This window comes from Ictalurus punctatus, chromosome 8, assembly GCF_001660625.3.
Source record: "Ictalurus punctatus breed USDA103 chromosome 8, Coco_2.0, whole genome shotgun sequence".
Classification (NCBI taxonomy): domain Eukaryota; kingdom Metazoa; phylum Chordata; class Actinopteri; order Siluriformes; family Ictaluridae; genus Ictalurus; species Ictalurus punctatus.
The window spans coordinates 8414955-8441402 of NC_030423.2; the positions used below are offsets into that span (position 1 = coordinate 8414955).

Here is a 26448-nt window from a genome sequence, read left to right on the forward strand (position 1 = left end):
TTGCAAATGAACTCTTCATATAGGCCAATGTTTAATCACAGTATCATTTTAAGACCTCACCTGAATCCCTGAAGGTCCAGCTGCTTCTCCCTCAATCTGCCCTACGGCATCTTTAGGCCTACTTGATTTCTGAGTTTCCTATTGTAATAAAATTATGCATTGGTGAAGATACATAAACATATAGTTAAACTTCAGAGCCCATTTATTTTTTAGGGAAATGTTAATATTGAGTGAATAGAATCTTATGTTGTTTTGATGTAAGATTTTTTTCAAAACAAACTCATGACCAGTATGTTGACTTTCAAAGGTTATACTGTATATTTGCTGAACATCCTAAAGACTGACTTTAATGCTGATTCCTCCCTACAATTCCAAATGTAATTCATAATTAGGACCTCACCTGAAACCCTGAAGATGCAGCCGTTTCATCCTGCTCTACTTCATCCTGCTGCTGTGTTTCCTGCATACAAACTCATTCATTAAATGATGACATTTTCATGGGATTTCTAGACTAAAATTCAACTCCACATAATTTCATATACACACCTATTTTATGTTTCAGCTAGCAACCTGACTGCTAACCTGCAGATGACAGAAGCCAGGGTCAGCTTGCTAGTTAACCCTAGCTGACACGGTTAAATAACATCAGGTGACAATACTTTCCGCAGTGCAAGGCTGGTGACGTTTGGCCACTAACAGGTTTTCATTTTAAATCAATGTGGCTATTGGACAGTTAGTTTACTACCTATTATATCGCTTTGTGTGGGGGAAAAAGCTCCTGATGTCTCGTCGTTGTTTTGGTGGCATGATATCTACAAAGTACAAAACGTGTTGGCATGGGAAAAATACTTTATGTGCGCTGTGCCGTGCAGGTAATAGAGGAAAGGGAGTAAAGTCATCTGAAAGACTACATTTTCCACCCATGCTTGAGGTATGGACTGCCTGCCTTCATAACCTCGCCTCCATGTCTGTACTCTACACTGACAGCTCGATATTTGCACGTAAGGTGAGCCTTCAGATAGCCCCACCCCCTCCCTTTCAGCCAATCAAATGCTAGCATGCCTACATCTTGGAGCTTCTGGGAGAGTATGCTATGGAATTTACATGACTTCACTCCAAAGATAATGCGAACGAGTTCGCGCAAATATTGGTAGAGACAATTCTGCCCTCCCAAAATATTGATAGGGACATGTCCCTACCGTCCATATGCAAATCTACGCCCTTGTGTTACATGCACTTTGGCATCTTCGCCATCATAAATGTAATAATTGCTCGCTGTAGAGATGGACTTGATCTCCACATTAAGAGAGAGGGGTGTCCCCCTCTCAAGTGTCGGACACTAATGTGTAAATCGTCAATCCTGCAGCGAAGAGCTATTTTATTAGGCCACCCCAGAAGTAAGGATCACCCTGGTTCCTAAAACAAAAAGCCAATAGGATTTCCTCCTTTGGCTTTTGGATTATAGCAGAAAAATTCTGTGACCAACAAAAGTTTGATTCTCACATGTTCCGTTCATTAAGATAAGATGCATAAGATTTTTGAAGTCTACACACTCCCCAGAAGTAAAAAGCTAATGTTAAGCTATAAACAAACTACACCACGGTCGCATGACTCCAACATCACCACCGCTACGCTTCCGGCAACTCTTTCAAGCTTCATTTACAAAAAAAATAAAAACAATGCAATTGGAAGATACTATAAATTGATAAATCTACAAGTTGAGTTGCAAGAGTGCGAGTATAAAAACAACGAGGGTATAATAGAACATTTTCCTGTTCGGTGTGATGACGTTTAATGCCCCCGACAACCTCTGTAGTCCCATTTAGCCACTTGTTAGCGACCATCTTTTTCAAGACACGTAAAAGCTTTTTAAAAAATCTTGAGTGGGGTAAACGGGAACATATATTGAGCTTGTGTTAACTCCAGACCTTATTTCAGGCATTTAACAAAAAAACCCATTCAAAACCCCATCCCAATCAGGATGATTGATGTCCAGTGCACAGGAAAATTAAATCGTGATCATGAGGGAAAAACACACCACAGGACTCATCCATGGTCGCTTAAGGCTTCCGTAGTACTTAAACCCAAGTCCAAAACGCTGAAAGAAAAGTGAGTCCACGTAAGTAATCTTGTGCAATTCAAGGCATATTACACCAAGCCAGACAATTCTCAACTCAAACCCATAATTCACTTCGGGCACAGTAACCCATGACTGCACAACTAGAGGCAGTTTTCTTAAAACCTGCTGTTTCTGGCTTGTTCTTGGTAGTTGTCCAGTTTTTAATATGCATCTGGAAGAAATCTCAAACTTAAGCACACAATGGACCCTAGTTAGTTTCCCCTAAACAGAAAGGCAGAATTTAGCCCATAAAACCACTTTGGTGCAACCCAAGTAGCTAAACAGTGCTATAGGTAACAGTAGTTAGTCTTTTCAAAATTGTGCAGTGACATTACTGCAGTTGGTCACACTAAGATACCTGTCTGAATACTGTATTTGGTGGTACACCAAAATTATAAGTGAGAAAGACCTTCACTTCTTAAAATAGTTAGCAAAGGCCAATTCAACAAGCCTACCCTTATAACAGAACCATATTGGTGTTAACAGGAAAATAAGAATTGTATTAAGATTCACTACAAGAAATACCCTGAGACCATGATTATAAATTGCATGTTTTACTAATATTAAACAAAGTTGGAAGGAACAAAATTGAGGAACAAAGAATCTGAGAAACAACTTGAACACAACTCAACCAGGGAAGAAAGGAACAGAAAAACATGGAAAAACAAACATGTAAACAGAAAAAAGAGAACATGAACAGAACATGGAAAGTTACTGACAATATATTTAAGCCAGCTCCTCTTCTCCCTCCTCCTCAAACTCTCCTTCATCTTCAGCAGTTGCATCCTGGTACTGCTGGTACTCTGAAACCAGGTCGTTCATGTTGCTCTCAGCCTCTGTGAACTCCATTTCATCCATACCCTCACCTGTGTACCAGTGCAGGAAAGCCTTGCGTCTGAACATGGCCGTGAACTGCTCAGAGATGCGCTTGAACAGCTCCTGGATAGCGGTGCTGTTCCCAATGAAGGTGGCGGCCATCTTCAGGCCACGGGGTGGGATGTCACACACAGCTGTCTTCACATTGTTGGGGATCCATTCAACAAAGTAGCTGCTGTTTTTGTTCTGCACATTGAGCATCTGCTCATCCACCTCCTTCATGGACATGCGGCCACGGAAAACGGCAGCCACCGTGAGGTAGCGGCCGTGGCGTGGGTCACAAGCAGCCATCATGTTCTTGGCATCGAACATCTGCTGGGTTAATTCAGGCACAGTGAGAGCACGGTATTGCTGGCTACCCCTGCTAGTCAGTGGGGCAAAACCTGGCATAAAGAAGTGCAGACGGGGGAAGGGCACCATGTTGACAGCCAGTTTGCGCAGGTCAGCATTGAGCTGCCCAGGGAACCTCAGACATGTTGTGACTCCACTCATGGTGGCAGAGACCAAGTGGTTCAAGTCACCATAGGTTGGTGTTGTGAGCTTGAGGGTGCGGAAACAGATGTCATACAGGGCTTCGTTGTCTATGCAGTATGTCTCGTCCGTGTTCTCTACCAGCTGGTGGACAGACAGTGTGGCATTATAAGGCTCCACCACCGTATCCGAGACTTTGGGTGAGGGGACAACGCTGAAGGTGTTCATAATGCGGTCAGGGTACTCCTCACGGATTTTGCTGATGAGCAGGGTGCCCATGCCCGAGCCAGTACCACCACCCAGCGAGTGAGTGAGCTGGAAGCCCTGGAGGCAGTCGCAACTCTCTGCCTCTTTTCGCACCACATCCAGGACAGAGTCCACCAGCTCAGCACCTTCTGTGTAGTGGCCCTTGGCCCAGTTATTACCAGCACCACTCTGGCCTGTGGAGAAGTGTTCATTACATGCAGAGTTACAGCTAGCAGGAAACAGCAGGCAAATCAAAGTGAGGCACAAGACAGATGACTGATTTACTGCTTTGCATCTGTATACAGTTAGAGTGCTGTGTAAAAATTACCGAAAACAAAGTTGTCAGGCCTGAAAATTTGCCCAAAAGGTCCAGACCTCACTGAGTCCATGGTACCTGGCTCCAAATCTACCAGAACAGCACGGGGGACATACTTGCCACCTGTAAGGATCAAGAAATGAACAAAAATGACAGAATATGCATTATGTGTGAAAAAAAAAAAAAATTTCAAAGACTTTTTTTTTTTTTAAAGCACATAACCCTGAAATACCTCACCTGTAGCTTCATTGTAGTATACATTAATTCTATCAAGTTGAAGATCACTGTCACCATGGTAACTGCCTGTAGGGTCAATCCCATGCTCGTCACTGATGACTTCCCAGAACTGAGAGCACACAAAAATGTGTGGTTTTGTAAACAATGACAAATAACTAGTTTTACTTCAAAAGCCTCAACACAAAATAAAGCTGACAGGAAAACAGAACAAGCGTCACTCAAGTCACAACTTGAAACATCAATCTGAACCGCTGCTCCAACAGAGGGCGAGAGAGACACAAGTATATAAAGCCATTTTAAACCGCCGACGCAGGCTGGTCGGTCAAAGCCTTTACACTGACTTGGGGGAAAAAGAAAGAATAAATATAATATAATTATATATATATATATATATATATATATATATATATATATATATATATTTCTTCTATATATAGGCAATAAAGTTTAACCTTTTGTTATTCGGACAAAGAACGAGTGAAGTTTTTGGCCGCTGAGAGAGCTTTCCATGATCTTAACCAGATACAACCGGCCATGTTAGCTGCAGGGCGCGCGCGCACCGGCCACACCCTTCAGCAGCTGCATTGTTTAGCCGTTAGTTCATTCACAGAAACTCGCTCATAGGGGAAAAGGTCTCAAATATTAATGGCTCACAGACATTTGGGCTTCACATCAACACTTACCAAATGTGGTTTACAAAGCCCGATGGTTAACAGTATAGTTGCTGCATTTGTTAAAAGAGATTATATATATATATATATATATATATATATATATATATATATATATTATATATATATATATATATATATATATAAAGTTATAACTAAGCCTGTGATACAAAAATATGAAAATAAGTTGTTATATAAGCTAATAAACAACTGTTGAAACAAATGGAACTATTAAACAATCAACAGAAGCTCAAACAGCCTGAGGCCTTCACACACTCTGGGAGACAGGAAATGAAAACCTGTGAATGTGTGTTGAAAAGACAATCTTTCACATCTTACCTTGGCACCAATTTGGTTACCGCACTGTCCTGCTTGCAAATGAACAATTTCCCTCATTCTGCACGCTGTAAAACAAATAACGCAACTGAAAGAAATCTCGTCTGACTCTACAGTACGACAATGAAACTGTAATTTGAGAAGTACTTCTATTTATTCGGTCTGCTGAAATAGCCAAAGCGTTCCCATTGGTCACGTTATATCATGCGCCCGCCTCCCCGACGATTTAATTGGTGGAGGCTTGTCGCGAGGCCACCGAGAAATCCATGACTATTGGCTGATGCAGCGTACACTCAATTGTGATTGGCAGATATTGTTGCAACCAATTTTTTTTTGTCTTTATTTTACAGGTCGGTTGGAGTTTATAACGGTTCCCCTCAGCGGTAAAAAAAAAATAATAATAATAATAAATAAATAAATAAATAAATTTTAGAGGGTCCCTGAAACATAGCCAGGGGGTTTAAATTTATTTACAGGTGCACAGTTCTTCTGTCATGTTCGACTGGTCACTTGTATTAGGTTTAATCCAAAGTAAAAAAAAAAGTAGCCTGTAAATAATGTCAGCTTGGACCTACTGTATTCTGCAGCAAAAAACTGAAGAATAGAAGACTCTGGCTCCAAGAAATATCATTTTTTAAATACATTTAAACTATTTTCAATGTTCAAGATTTAAAAATACTTAAAATATCTCCATGTCTCCACACTAGTCAAAACATAATGTTTAACATGTTCAACATGGACACTTCTGAGACAAAATAAAACAAGATTTTTCATCTATAAATGATCATTAATGTCTGATATTGAATCTACAAATATCCTTATACCATAACGTCAAACTGGGTTTTGTTCAGTACCACCCAATGATAAGCTACTGCTTTCTAAATGTAAACTTCATTAAAAAATATAAAATAAAAAAATATGAGATGTTTCACTGGTACGCGGGTGTAGTACAAACTGTTTACCAAAATAATATTTTTTCTTTCGCAGAGAAATAATTAAAAAGACATGCATGATTGCCATGCAAGAGGATTAATAAAAATCCACTGACGTCAACTGATTCCAAACCTCTTATTTCCATCCCTTCTTTCCGTACGTTTGCTGAATACAAATGCTGCAGGTAAAGTAAGTGTAATTCTTTCTTTTCCTTGTTTTAGGATCATTGTGTGAACTCCAATTAACTGTCCCTCAATTAACTTGAGCAATTTGTTTGATTTGATCCAGCCCATCTTTCTCATCTTTTCATACTTAGACTTCCTCTTAGAAATATATTTCTTCTTTGCTTTATGATAACTAGGAATGCTCACTGGTAACCTGCCAGTCTGCATTGCTGAGTATGTGCTGCTGCTTGCCTGTGTTCTGAATCTCAGGAAAATGCTTTCAAACGTGAACTGCATTCACAAGATTTCTATGCTGATGTGTAGTTTTTATATAAATGCATATTGTATAATGAGTTCCTACAACAAAAATGACCATCTAAATATTTTCAATAAACAAGATCAACCTAATGAAATGTTAAAATATACAAATAGTACTTTTCTTATTAATTAGACAAAATGACTGGACTATACACATTAATCTTAACACATGTGAACCAGTCAATGCATATTCCAATATGATATAAACACCAAGCATGTCTGTGAATATATGTGTCTAGATTGCTGATGATAAAGAAGTCCTGATAAAATTAGTATACAGGGATTAGAAAGTTTATTTTTCATTCATGGTTTGTTCTGAAAGGAAACAATATTTTGGGTTCTTGCTCCAGCATTTCTTGCCCCCTCTTGAGTTTGAAACCAGTTAGAACAAAAAAAGAATGGTTAAATTTATCTATCTATCTATCTATCTATCTATCTATCTATCTATCTATCTATCTATCTATTTATTTATTTATTTATTTATTTATTTATTTATTTATTTATTTATACATATTCTTCACGTATTATAGTCCATGTACTTATTTTGTTCACTTGAGCATCCGTTTTGTTTGCAGTTTGATTGTGGCTTGTAGAAAAAATGTTTTCTACACAGATTTTCCTGCCATCATCCCATCTATGAAAACCCTGCTATAGTGTCTGTCTAATGTCATGTCTTTATGTAGTCAGGTGTGAATTAAGTGACAAATTATTTTAGCCTTATTGCAAAAATATTTGGGATATGCTTTCTTCAAATCAGACTGGTATTGAAAGCTAAAGTTATTAACTCATTAAACACTTTGAAAATAACACGTTAACTGTGGAACAATTTAGAGTGATGTTGTCTGCATGTTCAATTACACTCAATTAAAAATGTAGTCCATTTTCAGTTTTCATTTTCATTCCCTGTGACATTTCTAATCCTTGTTAGTATATAGAGTGACATAGAGTGATGTGGCAGTGTGAGATCATGTGAAGTGTGAGTCGGTGATGAAGCAGAAACAGAAGGAGTGGTGGAGGTTGAAGGTCTTGATGGGCCTGCAGCTTCTGCAGGAAATAGTTGTATCTAAACAGTTTGTTGCACTAAATGGACATAAGAGATCATCATGCAAGAGAAAACATGGAATTCTTATTAAAATGCACAATGAAAAATGTAGTTAAAAAAAAAAAACAGTATAAACCGTAAGTTAGAGAATCATAGAGTGGATTATAGCTTTTTGTTGGGATTAGTGCAGCTATTTGACTGCTGTTCTGAGGAATACCAAAGGTGTCTTACACAGATCTCTAGTGATAACACTCAGGGGGACATCTGGTAGCTCTTCCTTCACCTGATGTGCCATCCGCACCACTCTAGGATCCTCTGCCCCAGCGCCCGAGCCCAGAAAACCCTGTACCACAGTACAAGGTCCGGCCCCCAAATCTATGTGGGAAAACAGTATGTTTTATAATAAAAAGTTTTTGCCACTGAGTGTGTACACTGTATACACAGCTTTACTCAGTATACAATATCTTAGCTCATAAATTTCAGTACAGTTTCAGTACTCTATCCAGTTTCTCCCAACTGAACCTGTACTTACCCCGGTGTGTGGTGTGGGAAACTGTGTGTCTTTCATTTGATATGCTCAGCTTTGTCTGCTTTGGTAATCTGTGTTGAAACAACACCGATCTCGATGGCCAGAAGCTGAAGACAAGAACAATAGATAAAACACGATCAAACCTAGATAGGGGGTTTAATTTGTCCAAGTTTTCATTTGATGTATTAGATCTGGAATAACTGGAAAACAAAACAAAACAATCATGGTAAACATGTTTGGAGATTTAAAAAATAATAATCTGTGGGATATTTTAGTGAGTTGAAGAATTGTATATGATAAATTTATAGAATGAAGAACAGTAAAATGGTTCTAATAATCCTTAGAAGAAATTAATTTCAAACAGGGATTTTGCTAACTGTTATTTTGTCTTTATTTTGTTAATGTCTATTATTCTTTCCTGTCTGTTTGTTGTTGCTTGTAACTGATCAAGGATCTTAAAATCAACTTGCAGAAGGGATACTGCCCCCTAGGACTCCACCTGCCAGCTGTCTCTGCTTTAGTGTTGACCTTTAAACAGACACAGTCATAACTAAATAACATGATGGTGTATAAAAACAAGCATGGAACATATTCTGTTGTGGAAAAAACACAACAGGGCTTGCAAGTGTATGCCAACTGATCCAGTGACCTTCACCAACTCTCACATCATTCCACTCTGTCACTTATTATCACCATGTCTCCAAGCTACTATAAATATATTTATAATGAGGAAGTCACTGAGTGCTCTGGGGATTTGTTTCTGACACAAATTCTTTCTGTCTACAAACCCCTGTTAAAACGTAAAACACTTTTGCGATGTAATTTTTTAAAAAATGAACATATAAATATAAAGTGACAAACAGTAAGAAATATTTTGCGGAAGGAAAACAAAAAACATCCAATACCCAGCTTGCATAAATGTGCACACCCTTTTATAATTGGGAACGTAGATATGCTCAGAATCAACCAATCACATTCAGACTCATGTTACAAATTAATTAGTATACACCTATCCATCAGTTAAAGTGAGTGATTGCACCCAAATAAAGTACCACTGCTCCAACAGGATTTTGGTAACATCCATGTGGAAAAGCCATGGACTGCAAAGAGCTTACAAAGCAGGTACAGGATCTTGTTGTTGAAAAATATCAGGAGGTTTACAAAAAATGACCAAGGCATTGGAACACTGTAAATACAATAATCAACAAGTGGAGAAAATATGGCACGACAGTGACACTACTAAGAATAGGTCCTTACTCTAAAATTAATGAGAATATCAGGAGAAAACTGGTCAGGGGGGCTGCCAAGAGGCCTAGAGCAACATTAAAAGAATTGCAGCAACTTCTGGCAAGTACTGGTTGCTCCCTACACGTGACAACAATCTCCCAAATTATTCATATCTCTGGGCTATGGGGTGGGGTGGCAAGATGGAAGCCTTTGTTAACCAGAAATAAATAAATAAAAATACATCAAATCTCCCAAAACTGTGTGGAATAATGTGTTATATTCTGATGAGACCAAAGTTGAACTTTTTGGCTATATCACCAGAAGATTTGTTTTGTGTCGCACAAAAACAAAGCACATCACGAAAAGAACACCATCCCCATGGGGAAGCATGGTGGTGGCAGCATCATACTTTTGAGACCGTTTTTCTTCAGCTGGAACTGGGGCTTTAATCAGGGTGAAGGGAAAAATGAATAGATCCAAATACCAGTCAATTGTGCAAAACCTTAAGGCTTCTTCTAAAATGCTTACAATGAACAGGAATTTCACCTTTCATCTTGACAATGACCCAAAGCAACCCTCCAGATCAACAAAGAAATGGCTTCACCAAAACGAGGTCAAGGTTTTGGAATGGCTGAGCCAGAATCCAGACCTCAGTACAATCAAAAATCTGTGGGGTGACCTGAAGAGGGCTGCACAGGAGATGCCCAGCCAATTTGACAGATTTAGGGTGCTTTTGCAAGGAAGAATGGCAAAATATTGCTACATCAAGCTGTACCAAACTGATTGACTCTTACCCAAAAGATTGAATGCTGTGATAAAATCTAAAGGTGCTTCAACTAAGTACAACCCCAATTCTGAAAAAGTTGGGACAGTATGGAAAATGCAAAAACCAAAATGAGTCATTAAAAAAAATTCAGTTCACCCAGTACTATATTGAAAACACATTATTAACACATTATTTGATATTTTACTTTGTGCATTTAATTAATTTTTTTAAATGATCATTTATCATTTAAAATCTGATGACTGCATCACACTCCAAAAAGTGTATAGAATATCATTATCAGAATATCATAGAAAAGTAAATTTTTTCCCATAATTTAATTCAAAAAGTTGAACTTTCATATATTCTACAGTCATTACACATAAGGTGAAATATTTCAAGCCTTTTTTTATTTTAATATGGATGATTACGGCTTACAGCTCATGGAAATCAAAAATCCAGTATCTCAAAATATTACACAATGGCCGTTTTGTCCAGAAACTATTTGAAATGTTGACTTGTCGGACCACAAAACATGATTCCACTGTGCTACTGTCCATCTGATGCGAGTGAGCCCAGGGAAGGGGGTGCGCTTCTGGACAGTGTTGATGTATGGCTTCTGCTTTGCGTAGTAAAGCATTAACTTGCATATGTGGATGCAGCGGCGAATGGTGTTGACTCACAAAGGTTTACCAAAGTATTCCCGAGCCCATGTCAAGATATCTATTACAGACTCATGACGGTTTTTAAGACAGTGATGTTTGAGGGATCAGAGATCACACGCATTCAGAAGTGGTTTTCGGCCTTGCCCTTCATGCACTGAGATTTGACTGTATTCCTTGAGATAATCTTTTAAATAATCTTTTAAATTATATTGTGCGCTGTAGAAGGTGAAATGCCCAAAAAATCTACCAATTTGTCTTTGGGGAATGTTATTCTCACAGTGTTGGATTATTCACTGACTCATCAGATTTGGCGAGCCTCGATCCATCCTTGCTCTTGAAGGACTAGGCCTTTTTTAAAGCATTTTCCATACTATCCCAACTTTTTTTTTCTGTATTGGTTTATCTTCAAAAAACTATGCTAGTCAAAGTGTATTTACAAATCACTCCTCTTTGTTTTTTTTTGTTTTTTAAAGCATTTTCCATACTATCCCAACTTTTTTTTTCTGCATTGGTTGTATGTATGTATGTATGTATGTATGTATGTATGAATGAATAAATGAATGAATGAATGAATGAGTGAATGAATGAATGAATTTTTCCTTTTTTATTAAAAAATTGTGAGGATGTAGGTCAATATAAACATGAAGAAATATGAGAGGTACTGTGGAGAAAACAATACACCACCTTTGTCCAGAACAGCATACCAATATAGTAAATAGTGTGCTGCACAGACATAGATGGTAGACTAAGGACCCAATTTGGACATTTTCACTTAGGGGTGTACTCACTTTTGTTGCCAGCGGTTTAGACATTAATGGCTGTGTGTTGAGTTATTTTGAGGGGACAGCAAATTTACACTGTTACACAAGCTGTACACTCACTACTTTACATTGTAGCAAAGTGTCATTTCTTCAGTGTTGTCACATGAAAAGATATCATCAAATATTTACAAAAATATGAGGGGTGTACTCACTTTTGTGAGATACTGTATCTGTTCCTATACTTTTGCTCACCTACAAATTGAGTGGTCTGATACAAAAGGTTCTATATTTTATGTTGTTTAACACATAGATGTAAATAAAGGAAATAAAAGCTGAAATCCTAAACTCTCATCTCATATCCATCTTTTGATCTCAAACCCAAATGTCCTTGGAGTACAGCAAAAACAAATGAACTGGCCTTGCCGTTCCAATAGTTTCAGAGGTGACTGTATATTCACTACAGTATATACAAATGTGTTTGTTAATTTAAGCCCTTGATGCCACAGGCTTGAATGAATTAATGTAGATACAAGGCCAAATTATGTGAGAAATATCTGAGAAAAAAAATAAAGCAAGATAGGCACAGTGGAGAGAGGTTAGACAGAATGATTTCTCTCTATAAAAGGAGCAAAAAGATATTTGTGAAAAGGGTTGAAAAAGTGACTGAATAAGAGAGGAAGAGAGAGACACTGATGTTAGACAGAAGGATTTCTCTGTTACTTACTACAAAAAATGTTATTGTCTCTGTATAGTGGTTAACAAAGGCAGATGTCCCTGTGGAATTGGCAAGCCACCATGTGAAAGCTGGCCTCAGTCACTCTGTCAAAGGCAGCCCTGATTTTTCCCTTGGCCACACACCATACCGTCAGCTCCCCTCTTCCACTGATTATTCTCCCACCAGTCCAGTTTATCCTCAATAAAATGAATTATTTCTTATGCTTTGTCTGCCTTGTGTTTTATTTCTTATCCAATACAGATCCAACAGTCTAGGTAGGTGAACTTCAGGTAGAGGTGTACTCAGGAAGAAGTGTACTTCTTGGGTCGCCGGTCTAGCTTATGGGTCTTGTTTAGACACTCACTGAATACCTTTTTGGTCAGGGGGATGTGTCCACACTCCATGATCCTTGCCAAACACTGAACTTGGCATCTACTTGTTTATCCCTCACTGTGGTATACGGTAGCCAAGGGTGATGAACCCTGACCTCTTTTCCAGGTTTGTGGTGCGTTTAGGCAGCTTACTGTTCTGAGAGCACTCCTCAATGTCACTGTTGCAGTGCTCATCATTGAGCAAGCTGGGCAAAACGTGGTGGCCCCAGAAGCCTCACAACAGCTCATTCAGCTGGAAGTGCTTGGCCTCATGCTGCAGGCAATCATGCTCAGGGAAGTGAAGTGCTCGGGCAGCAACGAGTGCCGGTCATGTAGGAAGTCCAGGACAAAGCAAAACAGGAAACTATCACTTCTTGTACATCACAGCTTGCACTAGCAAATACCATTCTCCCTGTGCTACCCTATACTTCTTGTACATCAAGAATCCCATCCTATAAAGTCAGCTGAGGAAACATGGAAAAGAAGCATGAAACAAATAAAAGAGAGGGAGAGAGAGAGTTTTTCAATCAAATTATCAAACCATTAAATAAAAAAATAAATAAATAAATAAATAAAAAATAAAGAACTGTGTTTGAACGTACTATGTATCCCAATGTCTCAGATTTTCATTCAGGTCTATGCCCATCAACAAACTTCAGTATCTGCTTTTGGAGGCTCTGCATATTAAATTATCCAGCCAAATCTTACCTGCAGAGACCATGATGCGGAACACAACTAATGAAAATACTAATACTGCAAGCCAAGTGGAAACAGGGACAGGGCAGAACAGATTCAAGAATTCAACAATAATGTGCTATCAACCAATTTATCCAAGATTACAAAAAATGATTATACTGATTATAAAACTTATAATTTTGCTTGTATTTTTCTCATTTGTAAGTCGCTTTGGATAAAAGCGTTCGCTAAGTGAATAAATGTAAATGTAAATCTCTATTTTTGTCATTCTCTATTTTATTTTTTACCACACTAGGCATATTTCTTTACACTTAAAAATAAAATTATGCAATACTCTTACTGTGTCCTCATTTCAAAATCATAAAGGGAAACATCTGTTACACCAACCTGTGCCCAATCCATCCTTTGCACTATTTGATCAACTGATAGCATTTACAAATCTTAGATGGTGACAGAACACATGGGCATTAGTCAGAGTGAAGTCATCATCACAGATTGTGCCTCACTTATTGTTATAGAAGATCTCCACTCGGCCCTCGTTGTGTTGGCGTGGGTAAGCTTTAGTTTTCCAGGTTGACGAGAGACAGTCTCTAGAAACAGGAGGGGAGCCACATACAGCCCCGTATCAGCACTACATCCCAAGCACTCACCATGGTCTAAAGTCAGAAAGAGAAACAAGGACAGAAACCTTTTGACATGAACTAAGTGTCCCTTGCACATGAATACTCCTTCTGCACTGATGATGTAAACAAGAAATGACCTTCGAGGGACGTGGAATCCACATTTCTTACCTTTGATATAAAGATGTTTCTTGTGGAGACACTTGCTTGACATGGTTTCCATGAGTTTCCGTGTATGGTGAGTAGACCAGGATGTCATCGTTAAGAAGACACTGGACGACAGCAGGCACACAGGTGAGCCCATATGGCATTATGCACTACTCAGAGTGACCGAAGGTGTTGCTAAATATTGTTTTTCATTCTTTGTCTTTCTTGATGCGCATGAGGTTGTGCACATTGTGCAAGTACAACTTGAACATTTGGGCCTTTCTGAGCTGTTCAAGGACTGATGGTATTAGTGGTAGAGGGAAGCTATACTTAATTGTGATCTGGTTCTTGCATGTAACGTCAATATTTGAAAAGATGCTTACAAATTTTAAAGTTTTACCCAAATTTTTATTTCCAGCTCCTACATAACATGCAGAGACAGTGTGTGCTGGATTGATTTGTATCAGCAATAAAAGGAGTCAGAGGAAAGGTGGTCCCCTGCTAAAAGTTATCCTCCATTATGACCTTGTTGAATGTTTTCCCATTTGAGTCTGTCCAGAATGCTAAACCCAGCCATGCTCATGTCTTTCTTTCTCCCCCTCATTGCTCCCAGTGTGGGAATGATATAACGACACAGGACTTGCCCCTTTCCAGGCCATCATGCCTCCTGAACAGAGGATCTCCCATCTCAGCTTTCTTCATTCTCATCTCCCTGCTGAGGGCAATGCACTGGCCATACTCCATTACCCAACTAAGCAGGAAATTTGCCTCATGAGCACTGCTTACAGCAGGCAGGTTAATGTCAATGATTTGGTCCCAGACTAATAAAAGCACTAATGCATACTTCCTTAGAGCTTGAGACCTGTGAGAGGGTCAGCCCCATGCTTTAACTTCAAATGTAAACAGCGGTGAGAGTGTGGCATGCACAGTGGAGTGGGAGAACGTTGATTGAATGAGATTGGATGTGTGAAAGGAGGATAATCATCTGGCATAGAAGCGGTGATCTCATTCAGTCATATGATCGCACAGTGAGCCAGAACTGGGTTGCTTTTCTCTCTCCTCTTGCTGGCAGGATTACGCCATATTTTGCATATAAACCTCTGACTTATTAGAACGAACTTACACCTCCTCCACCTCCCTCCACCTGATTAAAAGTTTAGAAAATTAGCACATCAGTTGAATTAAGTATGTAAGAGTGGGGAAATAATGAACAGTGCAGGGAGAAGAGTGCTTAGTTAAAATCACTACAGTATCAGAAGGAGAACAAGACAGAAAATATATAGAGATACATTCAAAACCTTTTAATTTTACAACAATAATAACAACAATACCTTTCTGATGCCAAAGACAAACTGGCTATTAAGGAGATGTCAGGCCATAAGTTAATAACTCATGCCAAGACACCTGGTGTGCATGTATACACATGAAGCTTCAGGTCAAATTTCATGCTAGCTGTCTTTGTCTATAGATTGAGTCAACATGCTGGTTATGTTCCAGCAGGAGCCCTACGGGAATCATTATACCTGATCAGTCAACATATTCTCAATTCCAAAGCAGTTACTGACCACTTGTGTTACTGCTAATAACCATGCCAACAGTGTACTGAGTATTGCAATTGACTTGGTATAATTACCACTCTGTGAATGAACACAGCCAGAGGAAATGAGGTAGTGATTAGCACTGTAAAAGCCAAGCTGCTTGTTATCAGACAGGGTAGAATTCCTAATGTGACTGATAAATGACACTGACGTTATCAGTTTGGCCAAGTAGCTGATGAGTAGTAATAAACCTATTACAAGAAAGCTCTTACAGAGTTCGTAGCTGAATTTCACTCCATATGGGGTTGTTTAAGTCTCTGTTATGGATTATCTGTGATACACTGATTCTCCTATGTGGCAGTGGTTGCCGCTAAATAAGTACACTGAAACATGTAAGTTGTTTTCAACCCTTTTAACTCTATGACAGTTGAACATAAAGCATATTATTTAGTAACAACTAAGAATAATTCAGTAATGATGGTGAAACTGATGGGAAAGTTTATGACTGCTCTGATTGTCATATCAGTGGAATCGGTGCCACACTCACAGAACACAACTTGGCCTCCAAACATGGCCACCGCAAACACAATGTCCACTAACTCTGTCATGTTCAAGCTCACCATCATTCTGATCACACACATACCTGTACAATCAATCAACAATCAAGCTTCCGACATTTCCCATAACAACAGAAGCTTGCAGAGATTCAGCTACTGTTATCCGCATTAGATCGATCTGTAGTATTGTGGAAAATCAGATATGTATTATAATTCATACAGTACATGAAGTTTGATAGGTGTTAGTCTCAACCCACCGATTGCTTCTGGAAGTTTAAGGAGTTAGAAAGTTGTGGAACTGAGGAAACCAGCATGAATTGATGAGAAATTGTGAGAGAATATGAGTGTACTGATCTCTCTGGGAGTCATTAGTGAGACACAATGTTTACTGTGTTACCTGGTTATAAGGCTCAGGTAGGGGACTGGTTCATGTTATGATTGTTGCTTACTTCTCTTACAAGTTAATTGTAAAAGATCTTGGCAGTTTTTACTGACATGGAAGCTCGGACAATGATTTAATTGTTTGTATAACATAAGTGTTATTTCACCTTAGACTCAGGTCCAAACCTGGTTCAGTCTAATACACTTGTAATTATCAATGTCGATTAGATGGAGCTGTGGTATATTAGGTGTGCATGTGTGTGTGTGTGTATATATGTGTGTTGTAATGGATTGACAGAAACAATGTGAGAAGCACAGCTAATTTGTCTAAATTTCTCCAGAGAATATCAAATTGCATGCCTGTTTTTATCAATCCTGTGTCGGATCATGAATAGGAACCTGACAACACACCAGTTTTGTGGCGCAGGCTGTAATTTTACCTGACTCCTACAAACAGACCTTAATGTACAGAAATTTCCTATATTAATCAGGAATTTCCTGATTTACATTAGTGCTTTTTCTGAGGATTTATTATTGCACTGATGTACCTCTAGTCCTTTAAAAGGCAGAGCCATTTGGTTGCTCCTCCCCCTGAACTGTGAATAATGTCATTGTGGCTTCCCCTCTCCCTGTGCCTCTCCCTGTTCCTGTCTTCCTCTCTGGTTCTCACTCCTTTGCTTTCTATCTTGAGTTGCTGCAGCTGACGCAACTTGTCTGCTCTCCATCTAGCTCTCTATCTGTCTCTCTCTGAGACTTTTTGACCCCAAGACGCAACTAGGATCCTTAGAGATTTTTTTGGCCATTCGAACCATTCTCTTCACAGTGCGTTGAGACAATATAGACACACGTCCAATTCCAGGTTGATTCATAAAATTTCCAGTTGACTGGAACTTCTTAATTATTGCCCTGATGGTGGAAATGGGCATTTTCAATGCTTGTGCTATTTTCTTAAAGCCACTTCCTATTTTGTGAAGCTCAACAACCTTTTGCCACACATCACAGCTATATTCCTCGGTTTAACCCATTATTATTAATGACTAAGGGAATTTGGCCTGTGTGTTACATCATATTTATACCCCTGTGAAAGAAGAAGTCATGGTTGAACAATTTCCTGTTCCTAGTCACCCAGATGTATTAGAAAAAATGTAAAATATCAATGGGAATACTTCAAATATATTTTCCTCATATGAATTCATAGGGGTGAAAATAATTGTTGCACACTGTGTGGTGGTCTGAAGTGGGCTATGCACAGGAGATGCCATTATAATCTGACTTATCTAGAATGTTTTTGCAAGAAAGAGAGGTAAAATATTGCCAAGTCATTATGTGCCATTACACAAAAAGACAGAGTGGTGTAATAAAATCCAAAGCTACTTCAACAAAGTATTAGTTAAGGGGTGTGCACACATTGCTATTGTACAAATTTGAATAATATTCACAAAATAACTGGAGCTGGTCCATTGAAATTATTTCTAAAGTTAAAGGGGTCCCTACCTACAAAAACTACAAGAACATTAGATATAGACTACTTATAATACTACTTGCTTCTTAGCAATTACTCAGCGTCTGTCTAGTTAGCACGTATCTTATAAAACAAAACTAGAAAAACTACAGTATTAAGATTTGTAAATTAGCTACATGAAATCTTTGTTATTTTTTTTTCAATTAGTGGTCAATGTAAGACCTTCATAAACTGGTGGTAAATATTAGTCACTGATCTGCCTGGCAAACTAAGTCATATATAATAAGCAGGTCCTGAGTGTTTCACTGTTTTTGTTACAAACACCACAAGTTTATCAAGTGAGATGAAAGATATGGCATACATAACACAAATGACAGACTTTTAAAGCAAATGAGTTAAATGTACACAGATATTTTAAATAAAATGGAAATTTAGTTTGTCTTCACACTATTCAAAACATAATGTCAGTTTAACATGGACTCTTCTGAGACAAAAGAAAACAAGATTTTTCATGTATAAATGATCTTTAATGTCTGATATTGAATCAACAAATATCCTTACACCATAACCTCAAACTGGGTTTTGTTCGGTACCACACAATGCCAAAACTCCTGCTTATTAAATTTTAACTTTATAAAAATAATATGAGATGTTTCACTGGTACTGGGGTGTAGTACAAACTGTTTACCAAAATAATCTTTTTTCTGTCGCAGAGAAATAATTAAAAAGACATGCATGATTGCCATGCAAGAGGATTAATAAAAATCCACTGATGTCAACTGATTCCAAACCTCTTATTTCCATCCCTTCTTTCCGTACGTTTGCTGAATACAAATGCTGCAGGTAAAGTCAGTGTAATTCTTTCTTCTCCTTGTTTTAGGAACATTGTGTGAACTCCAATTAACGGTCCCTCAATTAACTTGAGAAATTTGTTCACACTCATGAGTTTTCTTCTAGATCCAGGCCATGTTTCTCTATGTAACGTCTATGAAAGGAGGGAGAGAAAAGAAAGACACCTCAGTAACACGATGGTTAAATGACCAATGACTTCATACTTAGACTTCATCTTAGAAATAAATTTCTTCTTTGCTTTATGATAACTAGGAATGCTCACTGGTAACCTGCCAGTCTGCATTGCTGAGTATGTGCTGCTGCTTGCCTGTGTTATGAATCTCAGGAAAAAAAAAGCTTTCAAACGTGAACTGCTTACACGAAACCTAATCTATACTAGTGTAGTTTTCATACAATACATACTGTATAATCAGTTTGTACATTCAATAACATTCAATAACATATATTCAATAACTTTACCAATATCAACCTAATTAAATATAACTGTGTTTTTCTTATAAGGTTTTCATATTTTACCTTCTTGCATAATCATACAAGGCTGTTTTTCTGTCTTGTAAAGACATGTGTCTGTCTGCTGGTGATTTCCCAAAAGATTTGGCAGTTGGCTGTAAAAGACAAAAATGTTTTCAGAATAAATGAATAAAATGGTCTACCAAACATGGACGAACTTGCACAACATGACAAGCAGGTTCGGCAGGCAGTAAGCTCTCCTATTGCACATGGAAAACACACAAAAGACTTTTCTTATTTATTAAACAGACTGGACTATGTCTGAAGAAAAGTAATGTTAATTTGTCTAGAGTGCTGATTATAAAGAAGTCCTGATAAAATTAGTACAGAGGGATTAGTATACGGGAAGTATTTATTTTTCATTTTGGTTTGCTCTGAACAGAAACAACATTTTTAAGTTTTAGCTTTAGCTGGAAACCAGTTATAAAAAAAAAAAAAAAAAAAAAAAAGGTTAATAATCTTCTTTACATATGTTACTTGTTGTATTTCGTTTTTTTTAAAGGATAATTTTCAGAGCATCCTTTGACTTTACAGTGTGATTGAAAGCTTTCATTCTGGAACAATTACGTTCAATGGAAAAATTTAGTCCCCCTCCTCATCCTTGTTAGTATATTGACATACAGTGATGTGGCAGTGTGAGATCAGTCAATCATTCGCACCTTTAGAGTTGGTGATGAAGCAGGAACAGTAGGAGTGGCAGAGGTTAAAGGTCGTGATGGGCCTGATGGTGCAGCTTTTGCAGGCTCTGTATGATACTGCTCAGTGCTCTCCAGCAGATTGGTAATAGTTGTATCTACACAGTTTGTTTGCACTAAATGGACATTAAGAACCATCATGTAAGTGCAACAGTATAAACCGTAAATTAGAGATCCATAGAGTGGATTATAGCTTTTTGTTGGGATTAGTGCAGCTATTTGACTGCTGTTGTGAGGAATACTAAAGGTGTCTTACACAGATCTCTAGTGATAACACTCAGGGGGACATCTGGTAGCACTTCCTTCACCTGATGTGCCATCCGCACCACTCTAGGATCCTCTGCTCCAGCGCTCGAGCCCAGAAAACCCTGTACCACAGTACGAGGTCTGGCCCCCAAATCTATGTGGGAAAATAGTATGTTTTATAATAAAATGTTTTCGCCACTGAGTGTGTACACCGTATCACAGCGTATCATCTTTACTCAGTATACAATATCTTAGCTCATAAATTACAGTACAGTTTCAGTACTCAGTTTCTCCCAACTGAACCTGTACTTACCCCGGTGTGTGGTGCTGGAAACTGTGTGCCTTTTTCTTTTGATGTGTTCAGCTTTGTCTGCTTTGGTGATCTGTGTTGAAACAACACCGATCTCGGTGGCAAGAAGCTGAAGACAAGAACAATAGATAAAACACAATCAAACCTAGACAGGAGGTTTCATTTGTCCAAGTTTTCATTTGATGTATTGTGCAGTTATACTGAATATTAGCACTGCTGTGATTACTTCCAGAACTCACCCTGCAGAGCTTGTGTCTGCGGTGAATCACAGTAGTGCCAATGTTTACAGGGTTCGTACAGATGCTTCTAATGAAATTGGAGGACTTTGAAGGACTTTTCAGGCACTATTTTTTTGTTTCAAGGATATATACAAGAGATACTTTATAACTAACATTTCTTTATTTCTTCTTTTTAAATCATATTTATATTTACAATAACACAATTGAAATAATAATAATAAAAACAAACACAACCAATTTATATATGGCGCCTTTCCAGTCATGCTGGACTAAATTTGAATTTCCCAGGCATTTCTTTGTCCTCACCATAATGTCAATATTATCCAGGTGAGTGACCAACAACTTTCAATTGAAAGTTAGATGTTGTGCACTAATCAGCATATTCATTATGTCATCGTCATATTTGCATTCTGCCTAGTATCATCCTTTTACATCTGTTTGCTTCTTTCCTACTGCCTGTGATCACATACTGTATTTTAATGCAGCCGAATTCCCAATAAAGATGTTGTCAGATAGTGGGATGAGTATGAAATAGTGACTGAAACGCGGCTCATTAAGACTACATGTCAACCACCAGTCACTTCCAAGCCATTTCCAAGCTGCTGTGCTGCTAAAATCTTGATTTGATAACCGTGATGATGTCTGACAAAATCACCATACACATAAGTTAAAGACAATAGGTGTGCTGTGATTTCGGCTATGTTTACATGTAAAATGATCACTCAGAGAGAAAGTTAGGAGGAAATTTATGTGCTGCTCATCTATGCCACTCACTAAACAGAGTAGCCTCAGAGAGTGGTGTGCCTGCACTTGAGAGGCAGTACTGGCCACTATCCTACAGAAAGAAAAAAAAGGTCACTAAAGTGGTCTGAAAAGTGGACCGGAGCTATCTCTGTCAAAATGAGTGGGTGAATAGTGGGAGGAGGGGGAAGTGCTGCAGCGGGGTGTTTTATCATTCGTGTTCTATCAAAAATAAACATTTTAAAGTTATTTAGTATTTCTAGACTTTTTATAATTCAAGCACTTTAGCACCACTAGATAAAAAATGCCTATTTTCAAGGTTTTTCTAGTACTTTTTCGAACCCTGCACTCAGGCAAACTGCACTCTTGCTCGGTAGCTGTTGCTTTTATACAACACAATAAACAAGAATCTACTATCGAATAATTTTCATTTCAGACACAATATGGCCAAATGTTGTGTTTATTGTTGCGCCGCTAGCAGAAACAGATCCCAAAGAAGCCACATTCACTTTATGGCACGTTATTATAGAATGAAGAACAATAAAATGAATGAATAAATAATCATTGGATGAAATTCATTTCAAACTAGGATTTTGCTTACTGTTATTTTCGCCCTTATTTTGTTGATGTCTACGTATTTTAATAAAGTTGTTTCATGGAATATAGTATTTTTCTGTGAAAACGTTTACTGCAACCCTGCAAGTGACTCTGCTTGTATATGCATGTATTTATTACTTTTTAAATATTTAAAAACAAGGTTAAGCAAGTACCTCTTGGACTCTGTTAGCAAGTTCTTGATGTGATTCTTCATCTTGTCTTTGCACTGCAGGAAGCCACCTGATAATTTATTTTTTAATATATACATAAAAAGACAGAGAAAGGAGTGCATTAAAAAAATCTTTCCAGATAACAAATGATCTTTAAGAATGACTCCATACAATTAATGACTTAAAAGTATTGCATTAATTTAATTAATTTCCTTACTCTTAATTACTTATTAAGGGATTATTTTATTGATTTATTATTACTTTTTAAATAAAGATTGTCATTAAAATGCAATAAAGATTGCATTAAATATGAATAATACATAAATCACTTTTCAGTGAATTATAATTAGAGATCAAGCGATAATCGGTTTTACTGATATTTCCCCGGATATTTAAGCATTTTTCCATAAATGAATATAGGTTTTGTAATATCGCCTCTACTGATAAATGGCTCCATCTTGTGGGCGTTTTGATAATTGCGCGCAAGACACTTTAGTAACAGTGCACTTATTTCTTATTTTTTGCACTCTTCAGACTCCTCTATTCATTGGTGTATAAATAAGAGCTGTTTTGTTTTGTATGCAAGGAGAGAGTGAAACTGACAAAATTGTTATAAATAAAACGGTTTGTTCAGTTCAGTGGGGGTGTTATCACTGTGTCAAAAACAGAAGTAAAACAATGAATAAATATTGGTCCTGCATATCGGTTATCGGGCCCATAAACATGCAAATATTCGGTAGAAAAAAATCAATGTTGCTTGATCTCTAATTATAATCTACAGGCAGGGTATGGTAGTGGAAACAAGACATGTTAAAACAACAGTAGTAGGAAGATAGTAATATTTAGTACCTTACTTGATACACTGTGAACGGGACAAAAAATGTCCACAGCAATTCAGTCAGCCACGAAGATTCTGGTACATTCTAAGAGAAGAAATACAAAAATGGCCAACAATGGTGGTTTTCTTAATAGAGGACAGCTAGAGGTCTCATCCATTCCTGTCTATTGGTGCTGTGTAAATGATCAAGGAGCTTAAATTCAACTTGCTTTAGGGATACTGCCCCCTAGGACTCCACCTGCCAGCTGTCTCTGCTTTAAGCATGACCTTTAAACAGACACAGTCATAGCTACACAGCATGCTGTATTAAAAACAATCATGAAGCATTTCTTAGTTTTGGAAAAAACACAACAGGGTTGGCATTTGTACACCAACTGATCCAGTGACCTTCACCCCCTATCACCTACTATAAATATTATCAGCTACTATAAATATCCTTATAATGATGCAATCACTTGGACAAACAGCCCTCTGTGTGAGTGCTGTGGGGATTTGTTTCTGATCCCATACACTAATTCTTTCTGTTTGTGGCGGTGCACAAAGAACACAAGATTTTAACCTGTAGCACAATATCCTACCAGACTGTAAAGTGAGTTACATTCTGGTAGTATGAAAGGGACAAACTTTCCAAAGTCTAATTGCTTTACTGAGCATTAACATGCAAATTAGCTCATTATAATGTCCAGTGTATTCTCCATTTTTAGCTTTTTTTATGAATAAGATGGTAGCTGCAAAATTGTGATTTCTTTCATACTGTTTTAAACTTGCAAATTTTTTTTAAAAGGTGCCAACTTTGGCATTAGTGAAGAATGTGTCAGTTATGGAAATGGTTTTCGTTATCAAATGTACCACAGAGAAACAAAGGCATTCATGTAAATGTGTCTCAGACCACCTCCTGTAGTGGATTGAGCAATCTGAATTAAATTTGTTTCAGATGCGTCTTTCATGTTTTCTTTTTGTGGATAATCTTCCTGCAGATACAATCCTGATATTCAAGGGGCATGCAGACCAAGTGTAAATACTGTCTAATATTTCTCTAAAGCAGGAGTCCCCAAATGGGTGGTTGATTTAGTTACAAATGGGATCGTGAGAGAAACTCACAATCTCCTCTGTTCTATTAATTAAAATGAGAAATATACAGTGAGGGAAAAAGTATTTGATCCCCTGCTGATTTTGTACGTTTGCCCACTGACAAAGAAATGATCAATCCAAAAAAATCTTAATGGAAGATTTATTTGAACAGTGAGAGACAGAATAACAACAAGAAAATCCAGAAAAACACATGTCAAAAATGTAATAAATTGATTTGCATTTTAATGACGGAAATAAGTATTTGACCCCCTCTCAATCAGAAAGATTTCTGGCTCCCATATGTCTTTTATACAGGTAACGAGCTGAGATTAGGAGCACACTCTTAAAGGGAGTGCTCCTAATCTCAGCTCGTTACCTGTATAAAAGACACCTGTCCACAGAAGCAATCAATCAATCAGATTCCAAACTCTCCACCATGGCCAAGACCAAAGAGCTCTCCAAGGATGTCAGGGACAAGATTGTAGACCTACACAAGTCTGGAATGGGCTACAAGACCATTGCCAAGCAGCTTGGTGAGAAGGTGACAACAGTTGGTGCGATTATTCGCAAATGGAAGAAACACAAAAGAACTGTCAATCACCCTCGGCCTGGGGCTCCATGCAAGATCTCACCTCGTGGAGTTGCAATGATCATGAGAACAGTGAGGAATCAGCCCAGAACTACACGGGAGGATCTTGTCAATGATCTCAAGGCAGCTGGGACCATAGTCACCAAGAAAACAATTGGTAACACACTACGCCGTGAAGGACTGAAATCCTGCAGCGCGCGCAAGGTCCGCTGCTCAAGAAAGCACATATACATGTCCGTCTGAAGTTTGCCAATGAACATCTGAATGATTCAGAGGACATCTGGGTGAAAGTGTTGTGGTCAGATGAGACCAAAATGGAGCTCTTTGGCATCAACTCAACTCGCTGTGTTTGGAGGAGGAGGAATGCTGCCTATGACCCCAAGAACACCATCCCCACCGGTAAACATGGAGGTGGAAACATTATGCTTTGGGGGTTTTTTTCTGCTAAGGGGACAGGACAACTTCACTGCATCAAAGGGACGATAGATGGGGCCATGTACCGTCAAATTTTGGGTGAAAACCTCCTTCCCTCAGCCAGGGCATTGAAAATGGGTCGTGGATGGGTATTTCAGCTTGACAATGACCCAAAACCCACGGGCAAGGCAAGAAAGGAGTGGCTCAAGAAGAAGCACATTAAGGTCCTGGAGTGGCCTAGCCAGTCTCCAGACCTTAATCCCATAGAAAATCTGTGGAGGGTGCTGAAGGTTCGAGTTGCCAAACGTCAGCCTCGAAACCTTAATGACTTGGAGAAGATCTGCAAAGAGGAGTGGGACAAAATCCCTCCTGAGATGTGTGCAAACCTGGTGGCCAACTACAAGAAACATCTGACCTCTGTGATTGCCAACAAGGGTTTTTCCACCAAGTACTAAGTCATGTTTTGCAGATGAGTCAAATACATATTTCCCTCATTAAAATGCAAATCAATTTATAACATTTGACATGCGTTTTTCTTTTTTTTGTTGTTGTTGTTATTCTGTCTCTCATTGTTCAAATAAATCTACCATTAAAATTATAGAATGATCATTTCTTTGTCAGTGGGCAAACGTACAAAATCAGCAGGGGATCAAATACTTTTTTCCCCTCACTGTATCTCTAAATATTAAAATGGATTTTGCATCTTAAAATGTTACCGGGAGTCACATTTTATCAAGCCAAATTTAAATGACGAGTGTATGTGGTATTTTAGTTCATAGCTCATCAGTCTGTTTAATGTCACTATGCATGGAACCACTAAACATTTTACAATTCGACCTGGACGGACTGGGATGTTTTTGCACTGACAGTCAAACTATAGCGTATGTGACTTTTTTTTAGCAGATGTGACGTACCTCTAGATGTACATAAGATAGGCAGGTGAGTGTGTGAACAATGCCGCCTACATAACTGCTGCTTCTGTATGTGCATGGAATTTAATGCCTGATATATAAAC

The 26448-nt window shown here is 38.2% G+C and overlaps 2 protein-coding genes and 1 pseudogene across 3 annotated transcripts in view; all 3 read right to left on the reverse strand.

Moving 5' to 3' along the window:
• Positions 1 to 2657: 2657 nt before the first annotated feature.
• The window catches only part of tubb4b (tubulin, beta 4B class IVb), a 139595-nt gene continuing 115804 nt past the window's right edge, over positions 2658 to 26448 (reverse strand). The window contains exons 2-5 of one of the 2 annotated variants that reach the window (XM_053682307.1): positions 5276 to 5374; positions 4266 to 4374; positions 4041 to 4151; positions 2658 to 3906 (exon numbers count right to left, since the gene is read on the reverse strand). In XM_053682307.1, the coding sequence (XP_053538282.1) occupies positions 2846 to 3906; positions 4041 to 4151; positions 4266 to 4374; positions 5276 to 5332 (1338 nt within the window). In that variant the 5' untranslated portion in view covers positions 5333 to 5374 and the 3' untranslated portion in view covers positions 2658 to 2845. Of the gene's footprint in view, positions 3907 to 4040; positions 4152 to 4265; positions 4375 to 5275; positions 5430 to 26448 lie in introns of those variants that run through there. The other variant, XM_017474583.3, reaches the window with a different exon arrangement.
• LOC128633497 (BTB/POZ domain-containing protein KCTD8-like) lies at positions 8294 to 14967 on the reverse strand (annotated as a pseudogene).
• The window catches only part of aup1 (AUP1 lipid droplet regulating VLDL assembly factor), a 15323-nt gene continuing 7541 nt past the window's right edge, over positions 18667 to 26448 (reverse strand). Inside the window, exons 6-12 of the mRNA XM_017475009.3 lie at positions 23371 to 23444; positions 22525 to 22591; positions 20778 to 20883; positions 20475 to 20618; positions 20183 to 20334; positions 19530 to 19618; positions 18667 to 19146 (exon numbers count right to left, since the gene is read on the reverse strand). Of these exons, the coding sequence (XP_017330498.1) occupies positions 19101 to 19146; positions 19530 to 19618; positions 20183 to 20334; positions 20475 to 20618; positions 20778 to 20883; positions 22525 to 22591; positions 23371 to 23444 (678 nt within the window). The 3' untranslated portion in view covers positions 18667 to 19100. The remainder of the gene's footprint in view (positions 19147 to 19529; positions 19619 to 20182; positions 20335 to 20474; positions 20619 to 20777; positions 20884 to 22524; positions 22592 to 23370; positions 23445 to 26448) is intronic.